Raw genomic sequence first — 27,589 nt, forward strand, 5'->3', positions numbered from 1 at the left:
TACGTCGCACAGAAGCACCAGGGCGTTAGGGCGGTCTTCGGGACTTGAATGTCAGATCAAGTCTTGGCATCTTCAGCCTCGTATACAACGTCGCTTACACCATACTACCTCTTAACACCGTTGTTTTCGTTTAATCAAGCAGTATAGCCCAAAAACATCGGTTTTTATACTCTCGCTCTAGTTATGGTGCAAGCGTGTTGGGTATACGCGAGAATAATGTACCGGAGAAGCGACGCAAAAACGAAGAAAATACAAGGTGTGAACAGCCAATGCCCAGAACGCCAAGCCGCATACACTGAAACAACCAACGCCGAAAATGAAAAGTGACAAAGAGACAAAGATCAAGCTTCATCGTTTCCTCTTCTCATGCGCCGAGCTGCATCTCCTCCGCCAACGACAGCTAGCTGTTCTTGTTCATCATCATCTTCGGTACCCATTCCATTTTTTCGTCGTCAAACTCATGACTATCATGTTAGTCGGAGAAAAGAAACAAGGAATGTACACGCTTGTGCGTGACGGGACTCACTCGTGAAAGTCTTTGTTGACCAGCGCTGAGGCACCGTACTCGGCCTCGAGTATCTCCCGGAAACGGTAAGGGATCTTGGCAGGCGCGCCCTCAAACATGGTGTCCCGCAACGGGTAGAGGTATGTGTCGCGGTACTCGTGGCCATCCTTGGACGTAAGCACACCCTCGCCGGCCGAATGGCTGGGGTCGTAGCGCGCCGTCGTAATGTCAATAAACAGCCCTGTCTCCGTGTCGATCCAGCGCGCATCAATGACATTGAGCCAGTCTGAGCGGTCGCGGTTGGTGTAATGAGGGTTGACCTCGAGCAGGTAGTCGCGGCCGTCGGGCAGCCGAGGCGTTTTGTAATGGAAGACGGACATGTTGTAGTAGGCGGCGAGGTAGTACATGCCGGGCTCGAGGACCTGCACGTCAATGTCCGAGTCCCACGGCATAATCTATGGCGTTAGCGGGCAAAGCAGATGGAAGTCGAAAGGAAAGTGGGCGAGAGCTTACCTGCCGATTCCACCACCAGCCGAGCAGCGAGCCATGCATGAGCCAGGTCTCGACACCAATGTCGGCAAAGGTGGACAGGTATGTCTGAATGAGGCTCTTGAGTGCCCGTTTCTGCTCGCTGTATTCTAGGACGCGGTCGGCAAAGCTTGGGAGGTTAGCCGACGGGACGAGCCAAAAACCAAAAGACAATACATACCGGCCGTCGTAGTGTGGGTGGAAGCTGGGAAGGAGAAGTTAGTCACGGTCTGAGACGCCCATTATGTCGGCGCACACCTGCTCACATAGATTCGTCTAAGGTAGCGTATTAGCCCATTATCAATATCTTCGAAAGGGTCGTCAACGGGCAACTCACGAAAATATTTTCCCGGTGGATCGCCTCCTCGTCCGCTCATGTCTTTGTGCAGTCGCCGGCGTACAGAGTTGAAGTCGGCGTCGGCCAGGGTCGTGCCGACAAGGGCACAGTGGATCATGCAGTTCAGACGCATGGTGCTAGACAGGGTGGAAGACGGCGCTCTGCGTGTGATGCCTTTGATGGAGGATATCGTGAAATGATAAGAAACAATAAAGTCTTGGCAATGAAGAATGGAAAGAACGACTGGTTCTTGGCAAAGGAAAAAGGAAGGAAAGAACGAACGACAGAACAGACGACGAGAAAATACAAACGTGGAAAGCAACCTGAATAATACAGTTTAAAACTCGTTTGTCCGTCTGGGGGAGACGTTGCCGAAAGTAGAGAAAAAAGGAAAGAAAAAAGCCAGCGGTGACCCCGACGTCCAAAATATAAAAGGGCAGTCGAGAAGTGCAATCAGGAAACACGGGAGCAGAAGAGCGGTAAATTGGCAGCCAGAAAACAGGGCAGATGGGGATGCCAGAATAAAGCTAAATCAAATAAATCAAAGCAAAAGTAGACGGAGCAGCGAAAGGGACGCAACAGAAGAGACATGGCGAGAACGAACGGGCAAGACGTGATATTGCCATGAAACATCGGGACTCAACCTTGTCCGCCCACAAGGGATAATTTCTATGCCTGATGTCAGCTCATTCCTGTCCTCCTGCGACTGCGTGTGTGCCCCTCGCGTGCTCGTCTAGCTTTGCGGATCCAAACGGAGTGATGACGAGCCCCAAGACTAGGAATGCCACAAGTCGTTGCAGTGGTGCGCGGATAGTGCGTGGGTGTCTACGTAGTGCGTGCTGGGATACTGGACGGCTGGAGCGAACGGGCATCCTTGACACTGTCGCGTGTAGAAAGAACCCTCTCGGGAGGGAGGAACACAGAAGCTTGCACGAGGCGAAGAGACAGGATTAACCTCGCCATGGTAGAACCAGTGTTCGCATGGAAACGTGCAAATAGTAGCCGCAACGAGATGCCCCGAAATAAGTCGCCATGTCAGTTTGCTTCGGTCCTTGTTCTCGTGATGACAGAACCCTGCACGCCGCGTCATCAACAAAACTAACGGGAAAAAGCAAGTGGCCGATCAAAGCCCTCACTGCCGATGGACCAGAAAGGCGAATCCCCTTATTTCACCAAGCTCGAGATCAAGGGCATCAGGAGGAAATGACTCTCTAAGCATCGAACAGGTACATACACCCGTCACTATTTATCGCTTGGCACTTTCCATCTTCGTCGTCTTCTACATGTGGATCAAGATCGATGAACAGAGGTGGCCTTCTCTTCGCTTTGACAGGTGTGGATTCACCACTAGTTCCCGCTGTTCGTTGTGTGCGTCCCTGTCAGCCCTGTGTTCCTGGCGCGATCTAGGCCTGGCTGCCACTAACGCCGTCTAACATGTAACAAGCTCCGATATCTGATGCCCATTTTCTGATCCTTTCTCCTCTTCTGTTCATTGTATTCTTTTCGTCAAAGGCTGAGCTTTCCGCCACATGTCATCGTAGCCACTGATTGCCGTTGTCAAGACGTGCAGGGTTCGACCCTTGGTTGTGTTGTGCCAGTTTCCATCAGTTCATCCGTTCTTCTGCAGTATTGTCAAAAGCCCTTGCATTTGACTTCGACGTTTGCACACTTACTGGATGCTTTTGTTTCGTATTGTGGATGGCTAGTCTGACGGCTCTGTGCGCCGGGAATCATCCCTTCTGCCGCTGCCCACTTCTCGCCTGAAATCTCCTTGTTTTGCCTGTTCGTTTCCCACACACGGCCAACCGCATTGACGTACATTTTCGCAATATTTTCCCTTTGCATTTCGTACGGCGATTCTTCGCGTCAAGACTGCTGGCTTGCCGTCGCTTCCTCCTCTGCCCACTTCATCGTACCCTCCCCTCTGCAACGGCTGTCTCATGTCTTGTGTCTGCTGCCCCTTGCTGTTTTGCTGTTTACTTGCACAGCTGTCTGGGGCTCGTCCTGGCACGGGATCGACGCAACTCCGTGCTGGGCAAGAATCTATTTTCGTCCTTTGTCAAATGGACAATCCGAAACTGAAATCGTACATTGTCCGAAATGTTGTGTCTTGTGTTCTATTTCCTTTTTCGTCTACTAATCTATGTATTCCGTCGTGCTCCACGTCAATACGCTCTTGTCTTGTTTCTCGCCAGACGAGATGACGTAACATGTAACAGCCGTCTCTGCATTGCTCTTCAGACAAGAGACAATGCTTTTGCTATCGACTCTTTGTCCTCCATTTGATATTGAACAGCACCCCCCTGTTCTCTTAAGCCGCTTGGAGATGCCCAATGTAATAAATTCTCACGGACGACATACAAAACGTATGGCGCCAACACCTCCTAATCCTGCCCAGCTCCCAGACCTTCGGGTCTCCCCATAGTAGTCTTATATTACCACGCTCCTCGAGCCGCAGTACGGCACGGCAGCAGCACACGAACTTTCACTGAGCACCAGGGTTAGTCTTCATATCGTCGTCTTGGCACCTGTTCGAGGAGTCCAACGCACAGCACGGTGTATGACAGTAAATATACTGTTGTTACGAGTGCCTGCTGATACTGTGCGGCTTACAGTGTGTATATTTTTGCACTGTGTGTCGGCTGATGAAAGGCTGAGCTAGCTGCTGTGGGGCGCGTGCGAAACAGGAAGCGCCGCACATGGAAGCTGGCCACTTAGCGTCCAGACACACACGGGCGCAAGCTTAGCTGCGCGGAAGACAACAGTGACGAGTCCTGTCCACCAGGCAATCGCAATAACGGCGCCTCTGCTACCTCAACGTATTCTCGGACCACGTCCCTCCTCTGACTCTCCCTTACACAATACCCTCCAGAACCGCCTTGGGCGACATGCGGTACATTACTGCATAGAGATACACCACCACACGCACATGAGAACACTGCAACGATGGCCGTTTGGAATGTGAGTTCTCTCCTTGCTCGATAACGGCATCGCCATCGGCGCCTGGCCAGCTCCTCAACTAACACACAATTACTCGACAGCCCTTCCGGATAACAGGCGACTGCCTGCACCTGCTATCGAAATGCATCCTCCTTTTCTCCATCCACCGCAACCGGAGCGCCGAAGGTACGTTGCGGCGGCGGCGGCGGCGGCGGCGGCTATAATGGCCCCGATGACGCTGACGGCGGGACACGATGCTCCTGTCTACGTATGCATGACAGACACAGACCTCGCTAACTACCTCCAGGCGTCTCCCTCATCACACAGATCCTCTACGCCGTCGTGTTTTGCACCCGCTACGCTAACATCTTAGGCGAGACAATCCCTTGGAACGTGTTCTTCAAGGTCTTCTACATCACCACCTCCTTCTACATTATCGTCATCATGCGCTGGGTCTACCCACGCTCGCGCGAGCTCGAGCTGGCCTGGAAGATGGCCGCCGGTATTGTCGTCAGTGCCCTGCTGCTGTCGCCCTTTGGCATGCTCATCTTTGTCAAGAAGATCTCGTGGGGCTTTTTCAACTGGCTGTGGTCCTTCTCCGAGATCCTCGAGTCCGTCGCCGTCCTGCCCCAGCTGCTGCTGCTGCGCCAGACCTCCATCCCGACCGTCATCGACTCCTTCTACCTGCTCGCCCTCGGCTCCTACCGCGGCTTTTACATCCTCAACTGGATCGCCCGCGCCGCCGATCCCGAGGACGACCCCCCCAACGGCCTGTCCGTCATCTTTGGCATCATCCAGACAATCCTGTACCTCGACTTTGCCTGGGTCTACTGGACCCGCCAGCGCGTCAAGCTCCGCAACGGCGGCGTGGTCGACGCCGACGACATCCGCCAGGGCTGGCTGCTCCGCCGCATCTTTGGCAAGCACATTGACCGCGCCCATGACGGCCTCGACGACGAGGAGAGCGCGCCTGCTCTGGGACGCTCTGCCAGCGGCGCACGGGGCGGCGCACGGGGCGGCGGCCGTGGCGGGGCTGGCGGTGCCTCCAACAACAAGTGGGGCGCCCGCGGCATCTCTGTCAGTGCCGACGACACCACCCTGGAGCACGAGCGTCTCTTTGAGGCCGAGCGCTTCGACGGCCACCACAACTTGGACGCGAGTGTCGATCCCGACGCGCAGATGCACGACCCCGATGACCTGGCGCGTGCACTTGGTGACGACGACGACGACGACGACGATGACAATGGCAATGCCAACACGGTCCACCGTAACGGCCACGGGGCGTACGCGGATGCGGTCGACGGCGATGACGACGATGACAATGGCAATGCCAACACGGTCCACCGTAACGGCCACGGGGCGTACGCGGATGCGGTCGACGGCGATGACGACGATGAAGACGAAGACGGCGCACCGCCGCCAGCGAACAAGAAGCGCGGCGCAACAAACGTCGGTGGCGTGCGGAACGACGAGTGGGACGATTAAGAACAGGTTTCTTTGGTCGTTTGAACTAGGTTTTGAGGGGAGCAGCTACCGGGATTCTGGATGGGTTCTGCAGGAACAGGGACTTTGTAAACAATTTTTCTCGTAAAAAGAACATACCCATATAATTTGGAGGGCTTTTCGGCTGACTTATTCTTCTCTTCGTCACATTCTACAACATACCTGCGTGTCTTTCTTTTGTCCATCCGGCCGCACCTTACATTGGCTGCATTTCACGCTTGCTTTCCTTCCTCGGGTCAACCTTATTACTGTATCATGGAGCACAGTCACCTGTGTTTTTATGATGAATTGTCTTTTCTGTTCACTAGTGTATTATTTGGTGATTTTCATGTCGTTTAGTTCAAAGCTGTTGATTTAGAAGATTCTGTGTGAAAAACGTATCCTTGATTTACTTTTTTATTTGAAAAACCAGTGTAAAACTGCAACTCAACCAATACGCATCAGAAAAATACGAAATAAATTCAAGAAAACAGATCCTATTGTCCCCAATCAGGTATCTAAGTAAAAATACAACAAAGTTCTTTGTACGGTCTCACTTGCAACGAGTTTTGTTGTCGACTTTGACAATCGCTTCAATCGGCAGCTGGCGCCACCTGCCAGGTCTCTTGTTGCTGTGCCAACAATCGATACAATGTGGACACCTGGTACAGCTAGCCAATCAGAAGTGCACGCGTCGTAAACACGGTCAGGTCGCAAAACGGACCCCACTTGCACGAGGATCGCGACCTTTTGGAATGATACACTGGTCCTCGATGTGGAATTCCGTGCAAATACATTCGTCCGTCGCGTCTGCAATTTGTGAAGGCGTCTCGCCCTCTTTTCAACCTTTGCTCTCCCCTCTCCTTTCGCGCGGACTTCGTGTACATCGACTGCGCCGTGACGTTCGCCATGGCATCTTCACAAACGTCACAAGAGGCTGCATTTCCAGCAACGCGGCGAACGCGTAAATCGACGACTGGCTTCTCTCCCTCCAACGCGACCGACAAGGAAAACACGAGCATGGAGGAGTTCAGTGCACCAGGTGGCCTCGCCTCGACGGCGGCCGCAAGCAAAAAGAAGCTGCGCAGCAAGAGCATGGGGCCCGGTGGCCTCGATGCGCTCAAATCCACATCAGGGAACCGTCGTGTGGTAAGTTGCCCCCGGCTCATCTTGGTCCCTTCTCATACGCATTCGGGCCCTTTTTGCTGACATGTGACCTGTGCAGTCCCTTGCTGTCCCATCACGGCCACCACCACGGTCGATCCTCAAGCCAACCATGCCCATCCTCCCCGACATCCCTCCACTGAAGCCCAAGACCAAGGCCAAGGGCAAGGGCTCGCCGGCCCGGAATGGCGGCGACGACAACGGCACAACGCGTGTTGCTCTGCGCACAGAAGAGGAACAGCAGGCGGCCGCCCGGGAGCGCGAAGAGCGGGAACGCGCCGCGCGAGAAAAGGAAGTCAAGGACCACCGCGAGGCTCGGCGCAAGTCGCTCGCCAACCGCCGCGTCTCCTTTGCCGCCGAGGCTACTCTGCACACCTTCCATGAGATGGACTACCCCCAAGACTCGACCACGTCGACCGACAGACCGGCCCCTTCGCCGGCACCGCCTGGCTTGCCAGAGACGCAATTTGACCGCGACCTGGACCGCGAACTGCAGGGGCCATCCGACCCACCGTCAACCCCACCTGAGCAGGTGGAGGATGCCGAAGTCGTGGAATCGCCTCCCGATAACCAAAGAGAAATGCACCAGGCCAAAAACCGGCGCAGCTCGACTGGCGCGCCGGCCTTGGGTTTCCAGGGCGCGATGGCGGGCGGCGACGACAATACGATCACATCGACTGTCTACGATTCGGACGGCGGCGACGAGGTGGAGGAAGACGAGGATGGTGACGAGATGGAAGACGACGATGTGGCCTCCCACTCGGATTCGGAAGCTGGCGATTCGGACGAAGGTGACGGCGCCACGATGGTGACTGTGGACGCCGACGAGATGACGTCTGCCTCTGTCATGTCCATCCTTTCATCCATTTCTATGCAGGAGTCCATGTCGCCGATCGAGTCGACAACTGACGTCGATGAGGCTTTACGGCTGGCTACCGAGCACGCCGGTGCACAGGCCGATGAGACACGCCGCCAACGGCCACTCGACGAGGATGAGGAAGTCATCCAAGGCTTTATCGGCTGGGGGAGTAAGAAGGCTGCAAACAACGCCGCCCCAAGCGCAGCCGCACCTATCCAGCACGCCGTCCAGTCGCCGCAGAGCGAGAGGGACGAGGACACGGCCATGTCGATGGACATGGACATGGATATGGACATGGACATGACCCGGCCCATGGGCGGTATTATCAAGCCCGCACAGGGCGGCCGGCAAGAAGACGAGATGTCCATGGACGTGACGCGTGCCTACGGTGGCATTATTCTGCCTCAGCCAACGGCCGACGTGGAGTCTGTTGCTAGCAGTCCGATGATCATGCCAGACGACAATCTTGCCGGCAAAGAGCCGATGGAGCTCACAACGGGCATCGGCGCCATTCGTCCAGCACAAGACAACGATGCCGAATCGGTCGATCAGGACGGCCTTGAAGACATGTCCATGGAACTCACGGCGGTTTTGGGCGGCGTGCTTGGCCGGCCTTCTTTCGGTGCCAATAAGACGCGTCGTCTGAGCCGGCGGCAAACCATCCGCGGCCCCAACGACGACGACGACGATGCTCCCATGGACATTACACTTGGCGTTGGTAAGATCTTTGCGGGAGGTAACGGCGCAGCAGCCCAGGAACAGAAGGAGAACGAAGACAAGCACGAGGACAGCGACGACGACGAGGCCAATATGGACGAGGCTACGATGACAATGGGCATGGAAATCACTACTGCACTAGGCGGCATCCTTAAGCCGGTATCACCTGCAAGAAGACGATCCCTGGCTCCTGCATTGCTCCCCGCGCCCGTCAACGGCGCAGAGAACGCGGAAAACACACAAACACCTACGCGGCCGCGCAGGAAATCATCCTCTCCACCAAAATCTGTCACCCGGTCGGCAACCAAGGCTAATGCCACGGCCAGCCCAGGCTTGTCTGCTTTCTCAGGCAAGGGCATTCACCGGACACCTGCTCGTGGCAGTGAAGCCGAGGGACAGCAGTCCGCACGACCTGTCTCCTCGTCTCCAAAGAAGGCGCCCGAGCCCGAGCCTGCCACTAAGCCGAGCAAGACGGCTGCCGAGCCGGCAACGCCCCAGAGATCCTCACCGGTGCGCTTCATTGGTAGCCGCTCCAAATCGCCCAAAAGAAAGGCCGCCTCGGCTGAAAAGTCTACGACGCCTAAATCACTGCCCAAGGCCAGTACCGCATCTTTTTCGAAATCGCTTTTCTCGCAGAACCCGTCGACTGGCGCCACGGGCCCGCCTGTCGTTTTGACACCCCAGGGACGTCGCCGGCAGACTGCTTATGCTGGTGCTGGGCCGTCGTCACCCAAGATCACCGAGATCTTCAGCCGGAGATCGTCACTTGTCGATGCGGCCTCTGAATTTGTGGTGGGCTCCGCCCAGAAGGACCGCCCTGCTGTCTCGTTCGAAGAACTGTCTCGCCAAGGCACACCCCCCGACGATGAGGCGACAGGCTCTGGCCCCCTGGACGACCGTGAAGCCACTCAGAACCTCAAGGACCTCATCCAGAACCTCTCGCCCAAGAAGAACCCATTAAAGGGCCGCAAGAGCCTGCATGTGGGCAGTGCCAAGGGGCTTCTGGGCAAGCGGCCCCACGAGCTGGATGAAGATGACCTCGACGATGATGACCTCGAGAGCCAGAACTTCGTCAAGCGGCTCAAGGGCGAGCCCAGCCCTGTTAAAAACGTCCGGCTGCAGCAGCCGCCCTCCATGATGGAAACGATTGGCCGGTCGTCTCGCTCGCGGAGAAGTCCCTCGGCCACCCCGCTGCCCTTTGACGGCCAGCAGCAGAGCACAACGCCGTCCAAATACGAGAACGCGTCCAAGGACCTCAACTTTGACGACGATAACGATGCCGCTGGCGGAGAAGCCGCGGCCGAGGACGAGGACGAGGATGACGCTGAGCGCATTCACTTGCAAGACTTCCTCAAGCTTGCCAACATTCACTTCATGGAGCTGGAGACGACCAAGCGGCGGGCCACCGAGGGTCCGGGTGCCTTGAACAAAGACAGTGGCAACAGCCACAGCCGTCTCTCGACCGACGAGGACGGCAAGCCCAAGGATCCCGAGATCGAATCGCTCGTGACAACAGTCTGCAAGGTGCCTCTCTTGGAAATGTACCAGCATGCGTGCCGCGAACTGAAAAACTACATTGAAGAGGGCCGCTCCATTATGCGCGAAATCGAAACGGAGACGTACGAAGACAACCCGCCCATCTTCCGCGAATATACGACCGCTACACCCGAGATGCGCGCACAGATGGACAACCAGTTCAAGAACATCAAGATTTTTGCACGACTGCAGAGCAAGAAGCAGTGGTACGAGTGGCGCACCAAACTGCACGAGGGCCTCCAGGAGGGCATGCTCAAGGTGCTCCGCGACCTGCAAAAGGACAAGGATGTGCTGAAAGAGCGACGCGATAAGGTCGACGCCGTCTACCCTGCGCTGCTGGCCGAGTACGAGGCCCTGGAGCGGGAGCGTGTCCAGCTCGAGACCTTTGCGGCACAGCTCGGCGGTGACAACCAGGAGGCCCTGATTGCAGCCCGCGTCCAAAAGAGCCGCCTGGCCGAGACCATCGAGGAGCACAAGGGCGCGACGGCGCGTCTCGAGACAGAGATGAAGGAGAGCAGGGCGCGTGTGGCGGCGATGAAGACGGAGCGCGAGCAGTATCTCAAGGAGCTCGAGGAGGCCAAGCGGATCCAAGAGGAGCGCCGCAGCTGGAGCCACCAGGAGATCTCGTCGCTCAAGACGCAGGTCGACGCGCTCGAGAAGAAGAGCGGCTGGGCCGTGACGGGCGCGCAGGGCACAACGCTGTCTATGGCCTACCGCCGCGAGATTGAGCTCGTCTTTGACGTTGCCGCGTTCCGGCCCGGCGTGCAGAGCAACGCGCAAATCGACCTCTGGTACATTGGACACACACGTACGCGCGACCCGCAGCCCTGCACGCCCGAGACCGAGTTTTTCTTGCAGTGCATCCGCGACCACGTCCGCGGGCTCAAGCAGGCGGAGACACACCCCGGCAGGCTGTTGAAGGTGGTCCGTGCGAGCTGGGACACGGCCAAGCAGGCGGCCAATCAAATCCGCCACCTGAACCTGACGTTTCCCACGACAACAACCAAGACGTCCGACACGTCCATTGCTGTGGCCGTCAGCATCCTGCTGGCACCGCTGCGCACCAAGGTCGAGGTGACGCTGCACCTGCGCAGTTTGGGCTCCGGTTCCGGTTCCGGTGTCAACTCCAGCAGCGGGGAGAAAAAGGTGCGGGGACTGCGCATCGCCGTCTCGTCCGAGGCCCGTGTGGTCTATGGTGAGCCATTCAATGCGGCCAAGATGGGCGAGTTTCTGGCGGCGCGGATCGGTAAGCGTGTTGCCTCGGGCGCGGCCGCCACAGCCGCCGCCAAAATGAACAAGGGCAAGCCGGCTGCCGGCTACTTTTGGGTGGACATGATGGAGGAGCTCAAGGCGAAGCTGCTCGTGCGCGGCCGTAAACTGGTGGCAAGGGACTGATTGGACGGGATAGGGATAGGGATGGATGACTGGCATGGTACGGACGGGAGTACGGTTTTATTATTATATCGGCGTTGGTTTCGTCACGTTGCACGTCTGCTTTATATTCTTTATATTTCAAAGATGCATTGCCTTTTTTGGTCTTCGTTGTTTCGGGCCATGCAGCCCACTCGTAATTATGATTCTGCCAAGCAGCGACTTCACAGCCTCTGCCCGACCATCGGGGCTGGCACAAAAACGTAGTGAATCCTCCTCGAGTTGCATTTTACTTGCGACTGCATCTCGATGTGAAGTCAATGTGGCTTCACTTTTCGTATTTTGCTCCTCAAGATTTCAATCACTTGGCTCTGCCAGTCCGCTTGCCGAAGCGTAGTGAATTTCATGCTTTGTCCTGTGACGATGTTCCTGCTACATACCAATCACGCCACATTTCATTCACTGTGTTGCATCTCCGTATGTGAATAGTATCATATTCACACGATGTCTTCATCTCTTTGATATTCGCCTCATTCATCCATTCATTCTTTCGCTCGTCCACCCACTCTTTTTATTCAGTCTTGTCGTTTATTCATTCATTCGTCTACCCACTCTTTACATTCATTCGCTATTTCTGTCCATCCACCCTTTCGTTCATCCACTCTTTCGTCCATTCTCTTTCATTCATCCATTCTGTTCGCAGACCGCAGTCTTCACTCCGTAGCTCAATATCCTGTCACATCCTTGTCTGCCCTCCTACTGCCGTCTATTAATACGAACAATGTCTACTCTTGCATGCACTCAAATGACATCCTGTTCTTGGAACCTGGCAACTTCGTGCTGCCAAGTGCCTCGGCGCCGGCATACAGCACCAGCTTTGCTGTCCTTTCACAACCCACAGGATCTACGCCCAGCTACTTCGTTGCTCCTTCCGCCTCCGGTGCCCTCCACTCTGGCAGGAACGCACCTTCTTCGCCGCCGTCCTTCCAGCACCGGCAGCCAACCTCGTCGCCAACTGGCAACAGCGACCGCCCTTTTGCAGACGTTGAGGAGCGGCAAGCAGGCCCACGGTCTGTCTGGCCCAGAGAAGTCCCGTGAGGCCTTTACACTTCACTGCCAAGGTAAGCTACCCATTGTTGTGCTATTGTGCTCGTTGTGCTGGCCTTCCATTCACTACACAACGCCCCGCTTTTCTGAACAACATCTCGCGATGCCAACATTGCCTGTTTTGGAAGGGACGCATCTTCACCACCGCAACTTCCGTCAAGAGAGGAAGGAGCAACCTGCCAAAACGCGCTCTTGTTATGCCAGCCGTAGTTGCCATGACAGGCAAAATTTTTTCTCGCTCGAATACATATATCTGCTCTTCCCCCCGCCCCTCTCCTAAAATTTTCTCTCCTCTTCTTCTCTCTTCCAAGCCATCGCACCCGCTTTCATCGAACTCGCAACTATTGCCGACATCTGTCTCCAACTGCTACCAGTTCCTTGCCTCGCTCGTCCGACCGCTGTTGCCCTCTCACTCGCCATCTCCTGCGTCTTCTCGACTCGACGTCTTGTCTCCGGACAATTCTTCCTCTCTTGCAGCCAGATTTGGCCTGTCACGGCCTCCCCATTTATCAGCTTAGCAGCTTCGTCTCTTGACGTTAAACGATCGACGACGGTCTTCTTCCCTCCTTCTTCTTTCTTCTTTCCGCTGTCATCATCTTTCTTATTTCCGCTTCCGCTCCGCCTCTGGCAGCCCGTTCGACAGGCTGTTCTCCGTGGGTCTCGAAATTGTCTCGCGCGCCTTTTCCCAGCGTCCCCGACGTGGTTTTACCGACAAGAATAAAAGGTCGTAGCGAACACTTCGCCCATCGCCTCGCACCGACGGCTCGCCGACCTCGTCGCATCTTGTACAGCGGACTCTCTTGATCCCAGACGGTATGCGGCTTGTCCTTCGCTTCTTTCCGCCTTCATCTCTCCATGGCACAACTGCTAACCATCTTGGCCTGTTACAGATTTTTCGACAATCACTGGCATCAAGATGATCGTCCTTGCCATGATGGCCGCCATGTGGCAGGCCCTCAGACTGCTCTCTCCCGACCTTCGGGTCGTGATGGATCCTCTGTCGGTCATCCTCATGGCCTACGCCTTCCTGCCCCCCTGGTCTTGCGTTGTTGTCCCGGCTCTGGTCTACATCCCGGTCAACTTTTGGCTTCGTGTCTTCCTCTCGCGCCGGCACATTCTCATCGGCCTCGCCTGCTGTGCTCTTTGTCTTGAGTACCGAGTGCTTACCGGAATGTCGCCCCCCCTCCTTGGCGGCCTCGAGACGTTTGTTCGGGATGCGTTCCTGGATCCGTTCGACACTCTCGTTGCTCCGTTCGTGGAATCCATCGACGATGGTCTTGTGGCTATCGAATTCTACGAACATCTGGAGGAAGACATGGAGGCCATCGCAGACTTTCTCGCCTACCTGTTGCACAGTTGCATCGGTCCCGACAACTGGTTCTTGGCCCTCTTCCGCTTCATCGGCCACTTCTTCGCCTTTGTTGCCCGCTGTGATGACATGGCCTCCCATCTCGCCGAAATGGTTGTGGACGGTGGGTGCAAGCTCACCAGCTCCTACGCCTTCTGGCTTGTGGCTGGGCCTGTCTGTTTACTCTGCCTGGTTGTCCCCCCGATTCTTCGCTAGCAGCGCAAGAAGAAGGAGGCCATCCTCGCTGTCCAGCGCCGCGCCAACGAATCGCTGATCGACTTGATCGAGCAGCAGCAACAGGTAATGGTCTCGACGGATTTTCGAGTCAACGCTCTTTCCGACAGAGTCGCGACCGTTCTCAATACCATCTGGTTCAATGTCTTCCGCCCAGGCGCAAGACAGTTTCTTCGCTACGCCGAGTTTGACTGACTCCCTGTCAGTATGCTCGCGCGTGAACCTTTTGCTATCGAAAACGTCACGTTCCAACTCCGGCGTCTCCTCGCTCAGCAACTTGGGCCTTCCATTCCCAAACCGCTTGACTTCGTGACCTTTGACCCATCGGCTACCTTTGTTGCCTTGCAGACGATCCTAGATCGGACGCATCGCGACTTGGCGTATTTGGTGCAAGAAGAGTCCGACCTGAGTGCCGAGTTGGACCGTCTCGAACAATTGTCTCGACAGGTTCTCACCGCTGCAGACGAAGGCCAACCTATTGGTCTCCGTGGGTGCATTACCTAGACGTACGAGCACTACCTCCGGGCCGCTCGCTCATACGACGATTACCGTCGTACGAAAGAGCATTACACGGATGTTTGGTACGTGAAGACTTTTGACACGTTCTTGATCTACACCGCTGCGCACCCATCCCGCTGGCCGACCGTGAAGCCGCCGCTTCTCCCTCCGCTCCCCCCCTCGACTTCATCTTATCCACGCCCGCCGCACAGAGATCCTACTGACGTTCGGTATCGCAGCCGGACGTCGGCAGCCTCTGTCGACTTGGTCCTGGAGAGCGCGCAGCGTACACAGTCGGCCACGACGGACCTCCCCAATGGGTTTGCCAAGCATCGCCTATTGACCTCGCAAGGCTACGACCGTTCCGAGCCCTCTGGTAAGGAAAGCATCCCCGTCTCGGCTGAGGATTGGTGGTAGCAGCACCATCTTCATCTTGACCGGGTGTTTAGCCCCGCCACAACCAGTTCCAGCAACGACAACGGCCTTGTCGAGTTGTCCGCAGACCGACCGAACCCAGTCTTGGAGCCTGCTGTTGCCCTCGATGGCAGCGCTGGCGTCCCCTCCGACAGCGAAGATCGCGCAAGCGACCAGGACGGCAAGACTGGCGCTACGGCGTCTGCCCAAGCAGCCCCGGCAACCTCCATCGAGAACCCGATCGAGATGGAGGAGGTGCCAAGCTCGGAATATACCGACTTGGACCTTGTGCATCCGCCCCCACTCCCGCTCCCCCCGTCGCTCCTCGAGTCGCTTGATGCGCTCCCTGTCTCTCTTCCTCCCCTGCCGCCTTCTCCCTCGTCGTCGACCCAGTCGTCATCGTCTGAGCTGGCCGTCAAAGAGCAGACCCACGGCGCTCGGGTTGACCGGAAAGCTCTCATGGCACCACCAGAGAAGCCAACCGACACCACTCCGGTTCCTGACCCTGTGGCGAAGGCGGCGACTCCGTGCCATCATCTTTTCGAGTGGGCGGCACCGCAGCCCTACGAAGATGGCAAGTGGCCCAAGCGTTTCCTCGCGGGTCGTCCTGAAGGCGGTTTGCGGCAACGTGAATCGTCCTATCGCCGGCTCGCCTCGAAGAACAGCCGCAGGGTCGTCAAGACCCCGGCCGCTGTTTATCGTCCTACCAAGGTCGACACAGCTTCGAATGCTGAGCCGCTTGTCTCTCTGCCTGCCCCCGATGCCATTGCCGGGCATCCTATTAGTACTGGCTTGCCAAACCCCTCGGTTTCTTCTGTCTCCCCCGCCAACGTGTGTCTCCCGCCTTCTCCCGACGTCATCGCCACTCCTGACGCTGGCGACTGCCAGCCGGAGTTCATGGACATCGAGTCCCACCCAGAGCCACACGAGATAGTTGACCAACTTAACCTGCCGATGGTCACCCCGGCCGTTGAGTTGCCAGATATCCCATTGTCCCAGCCGACCCCGTTCCTCTTTGGCGCAGAAGCCCTCGTCAACAGCAACCCTGCCGAATTCGACTTTGACATGGGCGACATTGACGTTGGATTGATGCCCCCGGAATTGCCGTTGCTGCCTGATATTCCCGATGCCGATCTTGACGCATTGGTTGAGCAGATCAACAATGGGAACTGGACCGAGTTTGAGCAGGCCAATGCCGCAACTTGGAGCGCTCTGCTTGCTGACCCATTTATCGACGCTTCTTTCGGTGCCGATATGGTGGCTCAGTTGGACCTCGCATTTCCAGAGCCAGAAATGGCGACGGATCTAGCGCCCCAGCCCGCGTGGGAGCAGGAGACACCCGCCTTTGACGTCAACTTGCCGCTTTTTGAGCCGCAACTTGCCCAGACGCCTCTTCCTTTCGAGGCGGACCACCCTTTTGCCATGATGCTTGCAGAATGGCACCAGGAGAATGGCACTGTTAACTTTGAAGTTGCAGACGCCAGTGGTCTGGCCCCAGCACCGGGTGTCCCAGTGGTTCAGGCGCCAGCGGATATGGCAAATCCGTTTCCTGCCCCAGCAGCCACCGAGCAGATTCCGTTTCCAAGTGCGGCGGACGACCCATGGCTTCCAGTTGCCGGGGAGTCGACATCGGCCGCGGGAGAGGTGGTCACACCTCTATCGCCTGGCCCCATGTTGCACGACCCGTACCTGGAGGCCATGTGGACGACCTCATTCCCCATCGATCCCTTGATCGACACCGCTCCTGCGGTGCTGCCCACAGTGACAGGTGGACTATCGCCTGCCGTCGACAATGTGGAGGGACGTTATCCCGCGTCCACGTCCAAGTCGAAACCCGAGCCACTCCCAAACTCGCTTCCTGCCGGTGACGAGGCGCAGTCTGGCGCAAGCCAGCCCCCGACCACCGCCGCGAGTTGCCTCGACCAAGCAAAGGAGGTTCCCAAGGCAGTACCTGCAAAGGTAGATGCTGACTCCTCTGCGCGTCCGTCTCGCAAGCAGAACAGCAAGGGTAAGGGCAAGGTGAAGGACAAGGACACACCAGCCGCCAAAGCCGAGGTGAGCCAACCTGAGAAGTCCAGTGCCATCGCTGGCCGGATCATCAAAAAGGCCTGCCCCAAATGGAGGCGCGCAGCAGGGCCTTTGAAGCCATCTCCGGTTGCTGGTGAGGGATCCAGCGGAGGGACGAGTAAGCCCGTTTCGGCGGTTCCTGCTCCGACACCGACGTCCCACGATGGGAAGGCTGGTGCTCCGAATAGCGAGAGCCCAGCATCATCTGCCAACGATGGCAACGACGAGCCGCTGGTCGAGGATGACAACTTGGAGCAGCCGCTGTTTGCACCCATTCCCTTGGAAATTGCAAACGCGGCCCTAGCGGCGGCATCTGCGATTCCGAACTTTGCCCAGCATAATCGGATTTGCGACGACCGTTTGGTCTTGATGCTCATCGACCCCACTGTCCAGGAGTACCTGGGCAAGCTGGACAAAGTCGTTGACGTCGGCTCTTTCCAGCTGGAACTCGAAGATGGCGTTGATGAGAGCTTACCCGAACAGTGGAGCGGTGCTGCAAGGGACGAGATGGCTTTCATCCTCGACCCCAAATGGGAGTCTTTTGACACCGATTGGGACTCTTCGGGTTCCATTCTGAAAGAGCTCGCCACAGCTTGGCTAGATGCCGTGACAGCATGGCCCGAGATCAGTCGCTTCAACCCAGAGGCTCTTCGGAGCAGTCTGTTGGCGGCGCTGGTTGACGAAGGCCTGCTGTTATGAACAGCCCCGGTGGACCGAACTGAGCGGTAAGTCTTCGCAAGCACCAGCGTTTTGTACCCTTTTCGCTATTCAACCATCGTGCTGCCCTTGACTAACATCTATTGCACTCGCATGCAGCCGGATTTCCGTGCCTCTTTTCGATAGAAACCCACCCCCCGTCCATATCGATGGACCGCTCCGCGCACCCCGGTAGACGACGTCTCGAGTATTTCTTTTACCACTTGCGTCTTCGGATTCTGTTCAGCTCGGGCTTATTTCCAACCCCGTTGTCGTCGAATCGTTGCAGCGGCGACATTTTGTCGTGTGCCAGCACCCGTTCCACGCTTCGCGTGTGCTCGATCCTATCTGACAGACCGTCTTCGCCAGAATACTCATCTGGATGACCTCCCCTACCAGCTTTACATCTAGTTCGACTGCCAGTTGTTCGGCCATTTCTTTGGTCAACTTCTCTGCCATCTCTTTGGCCAGCTCCTCTGCCTCATCGACCAACCTGCGTTGTCTACATTCTCCCAGCTCCTCGACCGATTCTCCGAGCAGTTCGACCTCGACGACGACACATCCAAACCCCATCTGAGGCAGATGGACCGCTGCGCGCGTGAGCAACTTTAGCTCTTTTCGCCACTTGCACGCCGCATCACAACCACACTCAGGCGGTGGCATCTCGGTTTTGCCATCTTAAAGCATTCCTGAGCCTTGGGCACTTCGCCTTTGCCAGCTCGCCATTTGCCTATCCGGTCTTTCTTACCCGGCCCCGGCATGCATTTCGGCCTGGCTGGACCTGCCTTTCACTTGGAGCAGCCAGCTTCTTGAGCTCTTTTGGGAGCGGCCCCCTCTACACCTTCTGGACCATCCCTTCTGGTCTCTGCGCCGCTCCCTCTGCGCGCGCGCCCACGCTCGATTTACCTTGTGCATTCATTGTCACCTCTCCTACCACTTCTGGGCGCTTGGACTCTCACACTCCGCCCTCGCACAAGCGGCATTTGAAGCGCCTTTCGAAAGTCGCCCACCCACCCTTTTCTCGGCCGGTCACTTCTCGGGCGCGCGCGCAACTCTCGGCCTTTGGCATGCCCCCCTCCTCTCTCTGGAGTTGTTGGCAATCTCGACTTTCTCCTCCCGGTCTTCTGACCCGTCTGGGGCATGCATCTCGGCCACACCAACTCCTCCTGTCTTCAACTTCTTGCGTTTGCGTTTTGCGCTGCTTTTTTGCTTTTGGCGTTTGGCGTTTGGCGTTTTGCACTTCTGCGTTTGCATTTGTTTTGCTTTCGGCGTTTGGCGTTTGGCGGCTGCTTTTGTTGTCTGGGTTTCTTTTTGGAAAACCTCCTTGTGCAGAATGAATCTTGTTGCCTGGGATATGACCGGCTTGGAGGTAGGGCGAGGGCGTCGGACCCTAGTGGCCCTCACATTGGGAGCCGGGGGAGCTTGCTCCCTCGTACCTCCTGATAGCACACAGTCTGGATTCTCAGCCCAGCCTAGAGGTGATCCTAGTAGCGGGCGAGACCAGGACTGAGGCCGTCTGATGTGCTTGGCTTCCCAGCGGCTACCACGCCAGAAAAACCCACCACTACCAGAAGGGGCAGGGACACACCAGTTCACTGTCACGACAAACGCAAGTATCACCATCTCACCACAGAAAAGCGGTGGGTTTTCCGGCCCAGGAGGCATCCTGCGGGGTGAACCTCCTGGGGCCGGTTTTTCCCTAAAAAAGTAAGTTGACGGCCTTGCAGTCTTCCACTCCAAGGTCTTCCCACCCCTCGCAGCGTTTTGTTTGCCACTTTTTGTTTTCACGATTGACATATGCTAACAACGGTCATCTCAAATACTCGGCTAGGTCTCATAGCGTCTCTGTGCGCAATAACGATCTGGGAAGAAGTGCAGGCACCGATCGGTGCTGTTGTAAGTCAGCATTCTGTACGATCTATGAAACATTGATATTCATCGTTGACTAACTCTTTTTGAATTACAACGGGGCGGATCGAAGAGCAACATGGGAAATGTGGGTGATGGACGGTTGGGCGATATATTTAAGTTTACCGTTTTCTGATCTTTTCGTCTGGCTCTACGAGGCGGAGATGACTTGGGTAGGAAGGAAGCGGGATAAGGGGGGAGTTGCGGATGAAGAATAAGAGAATAAAAATGCACGGACATTATTTGGACGTCACCCAGAGACGTGGTCATCGAGGCAATGTAGACGATGCCGAAATGTAATGTATTGTCACTCATTTGTAGACAAGATATGGCGTGAAGTTGAAATGTGGTTTGTTGTTGGTCGATCCTTCTTCAGCCTGTTAGTGCCTTCCTTAATAGTGTCCCATTTAGCGCCATGACCCACCACAGGGCGCGTTCTCCTTAATTGCACCTTCCCAACATCCACGTACCAGTAGCCTTCCCGTGACCTGAAATACAAAGACCTGAATACAACAACAGACAGTGCATGCATTTGGGAGCGAGGCGGCCCCTTCGTCACTCAAAGACACGCGACAGAAAGATTCGTTGCCATATTTGCATGGTCGCGAACAACAACACGCCCATCACGCCATGGACGCGTTTCTCGCGGCAGCCTTGGCGCCAAAGACAAGGCCCAAGCGCAAGTCGACACCGTCGATTCAAGCTCGGAATGACAGCAATGAGAGCGACAACGATGGCCGTGGAAGCGGCAGCCGTACGGGTTCTACGAATGACGCGAAGCGACCGCGGCCACGGGGTTTCAGTCTAGCCACGGAGACCAAGGCTGAGACCAAAGCGAAGGTGACGACAGAGATGACGACGAGGACGAGGACGACAACAGAGGAGGCCACTGGGAGAACCAAGGCAACGGCGTCACTAGACGGAACGCAGAAACCCACGATGCTCTCGTTTCAGGACACGATATCGAGTCTGAACACATCGTCGTCAGGCCCAACAAGGACGCGATTGATACTCGACAAGGCCATCACGCTGCAGGACAAGGGCCGCCTCGATGACGCGTATAGCCTGCTGACGCGGGCCCTCATTGCGTGCGTCTGCCATGCGCAGCTCCGAAGCCAGTTTAAAGACGCTGGTGTGCCGCTGGACGCCATCGACCCTGTCGGCCAGTGCTCTTGCCGGGACTTTGTCGCCATGGCCCAAACGCGGCGGCCACAAACAATGTCTCTGGGTTTTGGCGCTCCCACGCCCGCAGAAGGAGAAAATATGCCGTTCCCCATCTCCGAACTGGACCTGGCGGCCGTGTACAACTTGGCTACAAGAAACCCGGTGTGCACATGTGGTTCAGGGCGCCTGCACTGCACAGAGCCCGACCACTTGGCCGCGCTGGACCGCCTGGCCGCTGTGGCTAGCAAGTTGGGGCGCCACGAGGACGTCAGCCGCATCGGGCAGTGGTACATGGACCTGGCTCCCCAACACGCGGAAGGTTACCTGCATGTGGCCAAGGCAGTGCTGGCGCTGACGGCTGCCAAAAAGAAGGATGGACGCCTGAAAGACGATGTGAGGCGAGAGCGAAAGCAGGCCCGCTTCACGGCGCGCTGCCTCTACACGCACGGCCTGCACAATGTGCGCGCCTACGGCGACGCCGCCAGCGACCTGGCCCAGGTGCTCGCGCGCTGCTGCCGCCAGTACAGCCACGATGACTATCTCCCAGACCTGCCCGTCGAGACCGTCGAGGCCATTTTCCGGCACCTGTCGCTGTCCGACATCCTGGCATGTCGCCGTGTTTCCAGGCGGTGGGCGCTTGTTCTGAAGCGTGTTCGTCTTCGGCCCGCCCAGGTTCGCTTCCATGGATGGTCTGAGGCTCCCGTGAAAGGTCTGCAGAGCCTCCTGCGGCAGATGCCGGACCTCAGAACAGATCACCTCAGCATTAACTTTGCATCTTCTCGAGATCCATTGCGGACGGCACGGTTTGTCACACTGGCCCTCAACCATTTTAAAGATACGGAGAGCCTAGAGCTGTGGACGTGGCCATACGACGAGTTCGTTTCGACTTTTGATTCGATCGCGCCGACAGCACTTGTGACTGTCACAGACGAGAAAATAGCTATCGAGGCTCGCCTCGGCCCCGCGCCTCTCCCTCCCCTTCCTACCGTGTCCAGATGCCGCAAATTAACACTCCACACCGTCAAGTACAGCAAAGACCTGGCCGTGGCGAGATGCCTTGTCCCATGGGCCAGCCAGTCCCTAGAGAGCATTGAGCTAAACGGCGTATTCGTGGGTGGCCCATTTGCTTTTAGATTACCTCGTCTGCGACACGTCAAGTTGCTCACCAGTGAATGGGGAGCCGACAAACTCGGCTTCGAATTTACGACCAGTGTCTGTGAAGCGTCGGCGTGCCTCCAGCAGCTGTACCTGGACGACATTACTTTTTACGTACACCGCAATATTCCAACCGCCGCCGAGGACAAGCTTCTTGGACGGCTTACGGAAGCCTTCCAGCATTTACATACCCTTGTTATTGGACCTCGATGCCAGCTTGACGGCTCGTCATTGCTGTCAATGGGCATTGCCAGCTTTGTTATTTTCCCTCCCCTGCCGCCAGGTCTGCGGTGCCTTGATATTATATCGGACAAAGAGTTTCTCGCTGAGCGCATAATGTTTGGTGACCGCTACGACCCAAACCTCACAACAATTATGACGGGCGGTGACGTCCGTCCGCTGCAGCACCTGGAGTCCTTCCGGTGTCTCAGTCCAGTCGTCAATCCTGTGCATATGTTCCAGCTCATTGAGCCTAGTCTTGGTGTCGCTGGCTGCCTCGCCCACCTCGAACTCAATGTCCGCGATATTGATTCTAATTTTATGCAAGATCTTCCGCCTTGCCTGCGGATCCCCTTCCCCGAGCGTATTCGCACGATCGGCCTTTACGACTTTAACTGCAGCTCGACGTCTGCTGGATCGGATGTCCTCATTCGCGACCGCATCTTCCTCGACTGGGTCCGCCAGTTCCGCAATGTCGAGACCATTTCCGTGTATCCCGCCTGGCGGTACGCGGCCAGGGCCAATGACGGGGGCGAGGGTGGGCGGTTTGTCGTGGCGCTTGTTGAGCAGGCGCTGCGATATGCCGCAGCCGACGCGCGGACAGCTGCTGAGGCCGAGGACAAAAACCAAAAAGACATTGACATGAGCCAGCACCTCAAGCTGCGCACCATTTATCAAGGGATGTTGCACGGGACTTGGCAGCAGCGGGCCACGAAACTGATAGCCGGCCATCTCCTCCATATTCCACCTGGGCATCTCGACTACCGGCCACCCGTCTTTCCATGGCCGGACCGGACGGAAGAGGTTGCCGACAGGGACAACGATTTATGAGAGTGACGACAAAGTATGAAAGCATGATCAGCAGAGATTACGCTTTAGATACGTTCTACGTGGAAATGAACTTGTGGACAAGAAAACTTCATCAAATTCATGAATAAAACAGCCGTCATCGTCAAATGCAGAAGCGCCCTCGATGAAAGGGGGCATGGGAGAAGAAAATAGGGGAAAACCAATAATCCAAAATAAAAAGCAAGATCAAAACCAAAAACACACACAACGCCATTCAACCTCCCCTGTTTGTGCACACTTGTAATTACAATTACCTCCCGGCTTCACCTCACGATAAAGCCTCCACAGCAACCGTCTCTGCGGTCTCTGTCGCTGTCGCCGGTGCCGGTGCTGCACCTTGGACGCTGCCTGCCATCAGGCTCTTGAGCTCCCACGGGTTCAGAGTGCTGCGCCGCCGCGAAGCCGCCTTGCTAGCTCGCCGCTGGTCCTTGTCTTTGGGGTCGCGCTTCTTGCGGAGGGGCTGTTGGGCCGGCTCGCCGTTGATGGAGTTTACTGATGTTGACAGGGGTGCCTCGGCCGCTTCATCTGCTGCAGCTGTCTTCTTCACCGGGTCAACATCATGGGCTTCTGTCTCTGCCGCAGCCGAGGCGGCAGCCGGAGCAGCTTCGACGGCCGGCACGGCCTTGGCCTTGGCACCGGCCAAACCGCTGCGCGCCGCCTTGAGCTTGGCGCGAACGCGCGCTGCGTCCGCTTCGCGTTCCGATGCCGCCAGCTTGGCCGCAATCGTGGCCATGTTGAGGGCCGGGCTGGCCGGGGGTGGTGCATTTGCATTTGCGCTTGTTGGGAGCGGTAGGCGGGACGTGACACTGACAACAGCCCCTGGTCCTGCCGTGGTGCCCGCACCACCCGAGCCACCGGACGCACCGGCAGCGGCCGTTTTGATCGGTGACCGGCTGCGCGCGCGGTTGGCCGCAGTGGCAATGGTCGTTAACGGCACAGATGGTGGCGGCATCTGTCCCGAAGAATTCGCGGAGGAGGAGGAAGAGGAGGAGGCCGTGGTCGTGGGCGCGGCAGCTGTCTGTTCATCGCTAGCATTCCTGTTCTGCACACGGTCCCGTCGTGGCCGAGCTGTTGTTGGCGCCGTTGGAGCAGACGCGGCTGTTGTCAGCTTGCGAGACGCGAGAGACGACACTGGTCGTGTTGTTGGGGCTGCTGCGGCCGTTGTGACAGAGCCGGTCGCGGGGACAAGTGCCACGCTGTCTTCCGACGCGGCTGTGGATGCGGCCGATGCCTCCGAAGCATGCGAAGCTGCCGAAGCCGGACGCTGCTTCTCCTGCACCAGCGTAGACACTGGCTGAGAAGCTGCTGCCGTTGTCGTCGTTACTGGTTTGCCAGCCTGTCTTGCCGGCAGGGGACGGCCACCGGTTGCTCTCGCCGAGTTGGCTCTGCTGAGACCTGTTATCGTTGTCGTCGCGGAGGCTACAACCCGAGGAGCTGCAGGCCTGGCGGTTGGCTTTTCTGCTACCGCGGCAGCGGCCGCGGCAGCTGTAGCTGGAGCTGCTGCAATACGCACTTGTCTGCGTTCTTTAGCCGTGTCTTCTACCTCGCCTGGTCGCTGTCTGCCGCGGGTTACGGCTGCAGTCGTGGTGGTGGTAGTGTTTGGTGCTGCTCCTGTTGTCGCCTTCGCGGTCTGTTTCGTAGTATCCGACGAGGACGACGCCTTTGTACCCTGACGGTTACCGGCCGAGTGTGATGGCCGCAGGCCAGGCTGGTTCCCCTTTGCCTGAGCGGCCTTTGGCTTAGCCGGCTTTCTTTCTGCCTCCTTCTCCTTGATGGCCGCTGCCGTGACCTTTGACAGAACTGGCTTCTCAGGTGGCGGCGGCGTTGGTGAGGGCGTTGACCGCGAGAACTCGACCGGTGCTGACGACACGTCCTCGAGCGATGGGACCATGATGGACTGCTCGATAATCTGCACGTTCGGCCCGTCGTCGTCGAAATCGCCCTCGTCGTCGTCGACATCGTCTGCAAAGGTGCTGCTGGTATCCGACTCGCTGTCGCTCAGACCTTCATGACCAGGGGCATAGTCAGGGGCAGGTACCAAGTGTAGCGTCTCAGCCGGGCTGGGCGTGCGGCCCAATGGCGGCCAGTTCCGTACACCCACATTCTTATCATCGTCGTCGTCGCCTTGACCGTCTTCGCCGCCTTGGTAGCCCCCTGTCTCTTCGCCATCTTCCGCCTCTTCGTCCACGGCGTTCAGCCCTAGCTGCAAGGGCGGCATGCGCAAGTCGAGACCAAGCGATGTTTCGGCAACGTTACGCACGCGCACCGGGCTAAGCCGCAGGCCCATCTTGATCTCTTCCATGTTGACTGACCGCCCGCTCGTAGCCATGCGTTTCCGCCAGCCATCCAGCAGATGCACCGCCTCCTTCCACCGGCCCTCCATCTTCTCCCAGCCGTCGCGCAGGCGGCCAATCTCCGACTCGCGCTGGACCACCTCCTCGATCGGCACAAACGACGGGTTTGTCAGGATCGTTCGCAGGTGCTCGAGCACGGCCTCCATCTCTGCTGCCAGCGCGGCGCAGTCCACCATGCTCGTGGCTGTCGCACCTTCACCCGGGGCTCCCCTTGCGTCCTCCTCCCCGGGCGGGACGTAACCACTCATGGCCTGGAGGCGTCGGCTTGTGTGGCGCACCAAGTCCAGCAGCATCTCGTTGTCGTCGCTGAGACCGCGGGCCAGGTCAGCCAGGAAGGCATTGGTCTCGCTGCGCAGGTCGTATTCCGAGGTGGTGGTCGCGTCGGCAGCCGCGTTCGTCGCGCTGCTGCGGGCCGTCGGTGTGGATTGGAGCGAGCCCAGGGCCGATCGAGGCGTGTGCTGCGGATGATGGACTGTCGAGGAAGAAGAGTCGCCGCCCGAGATGGTGATCGTGGTAATCGCAGGACTCCGCCGCTCGCCGCGGGCACGCCCGGCGTCCGACACGGCCTTTTTCAGGCCGTCAATCTGCCGGTCGCGCTTGCGCACCTCGTTGGCGCATGACGCGCGCGTCTGTGCCACCTGCTGCCGCATCCGTGCGGCCTCTTCGCGCAGTTTCCGGTTCGCCGCATCCGCCGCCACCAGCTGGGCCCGCAGGCTCGCCTCGGCCGCCTCGCCCAAGTCGGCGCGGCGCTGCGCTTCAGCGTGTCGCTCGATGGCGCGCTGGAGGTCGTTGCTTTGACGGAGCGATTCGGCACGGACGGTGCGGAGGGCTGTGGAGAGGGATTCGCGGTGTTCGGCGTCACGCTGTATGCATGGTTAGTACGATCAACATGAAAAGAAAGCAAGGGCCAAGACCTACGTCTCGCCGCAGGATCAGGTCGTTGACGACGCTGATGACGCGCGACATGGTGTCAGCCGTGTTGTCGCCGGCTTTTTCGTCGGTGTTGCCGTCTGTCGCACCACCGGCCTTCTCCTTGCTCTTGCGGTTTCGTCCCGCCGGGTCCGCAAAGTCAATGGTCTGGCCATCGCGTAACAAGCCGCGTGAAAGCAGCTGGTTGTTGATGTACAGCGAGGCCGTCCTTAGGTTCTCAATGTCTGTCATGGCGAATTCGGATGCATGGGAGGGTCGTCGCTGGAGGGGTATCAAAACAAGAGGAAAGAAAGCATCAAAGCAGAAACACCAAAAGTATCGAAACGGTTTCGAAAGTCTGCAGGCACGATTCGCAGTTTGCAGCTGCAATCGATGTGTGGTGGGTGAAAGTGGTGGTGTGGTGAGCGTTGAAGAGAACGTGCCGTGACTGGATGCGTTTCCCCTCTTTCTTTTCTTTTCTCTTTTTTTTTTTTAGCGAGGGAGTTTCTTATTTTCTGCAGGGCGCACCTTCCCGTCATTCGTCTGTTGTTGTTCCGTGTCGGTCCTTCCACCCTTGCATCATAAACAGCGAGCTAGGGCAGGTGCCAATGCTCGGTTCGTCCGCAGCTGCGTGTTTTGTTTCGTTTTGGCTCCTGCCGGCGCTAGTGTTGCTGTGGAAACTCGGGAAGACCCACTGCGTGCCAGCGTTTCGGACACGTCACGTGGCACGCTGTCATCGCTTTGGTGATGGCATTTGTTTACGTCGCATTTATTCTTGTTATTCATTTCGCCACATTCTCGGTAGGATTTCTTCTCTCCCATTTTCGCTCTGTGGTCAAAAGAGATGCATTGTAAGCTCCTTATTTCGTGAGTTATTGTATGCTTGGGCTGTGGACCAGAACCGGCTGGAGTCAATGGTTTCTCTGCCTATCATTTCTCGCCCAGTTGTACGAAGTAAATAAAGGCTCCCTTATGGTCGCGATTGCCATCCGAGACACGGCAGCTAGCGAACCTAATGCAGGTTAAACGACCACTAAGACAATAGGTGCTGTCGCAGCCGTGTTGTTCCAGTGATCCCCTCCCACTACAGCCAACACAACCACCTCCACCGCCCCGACAGACGCATCTCACACGGGAGACAGACGTCGCCTCCGCTCTCACGCCGAGCCGTCCGTGGCGAAACAGCGCTTAAGCTTCGCGTCCCGTGAATTGGGTTGCTGGGTCTTGG

General features: G+C 57.2%; 9 protein-coding genes across 9 annotated transcripts; 6 read left to right on the forward strand and 3 right to left on the reverse strand.

Moving 5' to 3' along the window:
- Nucleotides 1-400: 400 nt before the first annotated feature.
- SPSK_10643 (mannosylphosphorylation protein) lies at nucleotides 401-1,503 on the reverse strand (the record flags this gene model as incomplete). Its single annotated transcript, XM_016736969.1, has 4 exons — nucleotides 401-464; nucleotides 527-960; nucleotides 1,019-1,238; nucleotides 1,292-1,503. The coding sequence occupies 4 exons, from the start codon at nucleotides 1,501-1,503 to the stop codon at nucleotides 401-403; spliced, it is 930 nt and encodes a 309-aa protein (XP_016583151.1).
- A 2,813-nt stretch (nucleotides 1,504-4,316) lies between these two features.
- Nucleotides 4,317-5,795, forward strand: SPSK_05254 (uncharacterized protein; the record flags this gene model as incomplete). Its single annotated transcript, XM_016732004.1, has 3 exons — nucleotides 4,317-4,331; nucleotides 4,428-4,578; nucleotides 4,618-5,795. 3 exons carry the CDS (start codon nucleotides 4,317-4,319, stop codon nucleotides 5,793-5,795), a joined length of 1,344 nt encoding a protein of 447 aa, XP_016583152.1.
- Nucleotides 5,796-6,701: 906 nt separating this feature from the next.
- Nucleotides 6,702-11,463, forward strand: SPSK_04808 (kinetochore protein Spc7/SPC105; the record flags this gene model as incomplete). The annotated part of the gene is made up of 2 exons (XM_016731571.1): nucleotides 6,702-6,941; nucleotides 7,018-11,463. 2 exons carry the CDS (start codon nucleotides 6,702-6,704, stop codon nucleotides 11,461-11,463), a joined length of 4,686 nt encoding a protein of 1,561 aa, XP_016583153.1.
- Nucleotides 11,464-12,234: 771 nt separating this feature from the next.
- On the forward strand, nucleotides 12,235-12,537 carry SPSK_05724 (uncharacterized protein; the record flags this gene model as incomplete). Its single annotated transcript, XM_016732462.1, has 1 exon — nucleotides 12,235-12,537. The coding sequence occupies one exon, from the start codon at nucleotides 12,235-12,237 to the stop codon at nucleotides 12,535-12,537; it is 303 nt and encodes a 100-aa protein (XP_016583154.1).
- A 925-nt stretch (nucleotides 12,538-13,462) lies between these two features.
- On the forward strand, nucleotides 13,463-14,323 carry SPSK_05502 (uncharacterized protein; the record flags this gene model as incomplete). The annotated part of the gene is made up of 2 exons (XM_016732247.1): nucleotides 13,463-14,068; nucleotides 14,114-14,323. The coding sequence occupies 2 exons, from the start codon at nucleotides 13,463-13,465 to the stop codon at nucleotides 14,321-14,323; spliced, it is 816 nt and encodes a 271-aa protein (XP_016583155.1).
- A 12-nt stretch (nucleotides 14,324-14,335) lies between these two features.
- Nucleotides 14,336-17,806, forward strand: SPSK_04863 (uncharacterized protein; the record flags this gene model as incomplete). The annotated part of the gene is made up of 3 exons (XM_016731625.1): nucleotides 14,336-14,615; nucleotides 14,691-15,002; nucleotides 15,129-17,806. The coding sequence occupies 3 exons, from the start codon at nucleotides 14,336-14,338 to the stop codon at nucleotides 17,804-17,806; spliced, it is 3,270 nt and encodes a 1,089-aa protein (XP_016583156.1).
- Nucleotides 17,807-18,832: 1,026 nt separating this feature from the next.
- Nucleotides 18,833-19,468, reverse strand: SPSK_05583 (uncharacterized protein; the record flags this gene model as incomplete). The annotated part of the gene is made up of 1 exon (XM_016732326.1): nucleotides 18,833-19,468. One exon carries the CDS (start codon nucleotides 19,466-19,468, stop codon nucleotides 18,833-18,835), a length of 636 nt encoding a protein of 211 aa, XP_016583157.1.
- Nucleotides 19,469-20,341: 873 nt separating this feature from the next.
- Nucleotides 20,342-23,080, forward strand: SPSK_04941 (uncharacterized protein; the record flags this gene model as incomplete). The annotated part of the gene is made up of 1 exon (XM_016731700.1): nucleotides 20,342-23,080. The coding sequence occupies one exon, from the start codon at nucleotides 20,342-20,344 to the stop codon at nucleotides 23,078-23,080; it is 2,739 nt and encodes a 912-aa protein (XP_016583158.1).
- Nucleotides 23,081-23,366: 286 nt separating this feature from the next.
- SPSK_04888 (uncharacterized protein) lies at nucleotides 23,367-26,613 on the reverse strand (the record flags this gene model as incomplete). The annotated part of the gene is made up of 2 exons (XM_016731648.1): nucleotides 23,367-26,315; nucleotides 26,371-26,613. The coding sequence occupies 2 exons, from the start codon at nucleotides 26,611-26,613 to the stop codon at nucleotides 23,367-23,369; spliced, it is 3,192 nt and encodes a 1,063-aa protein (XP_016583159.1).
- Nucleotides 26,614-27,589: the final 976 nt, after the last annotated feature.

The sequence above is a fragment of the Sporothrix schenckii genome (assembly GCF_000961545.1).
Source record: "Sporothrix schenckii 1099-18 chromosome Unknown Cont49, whole genome shotgun sequence".
Lineage (NCBI taxonomy): Eukaryota > Fungi > Ascomycota > Sordariomycetes > Ophiostomatales > Ophiostomataceae > Sporothrix > Sporothrix schenckii.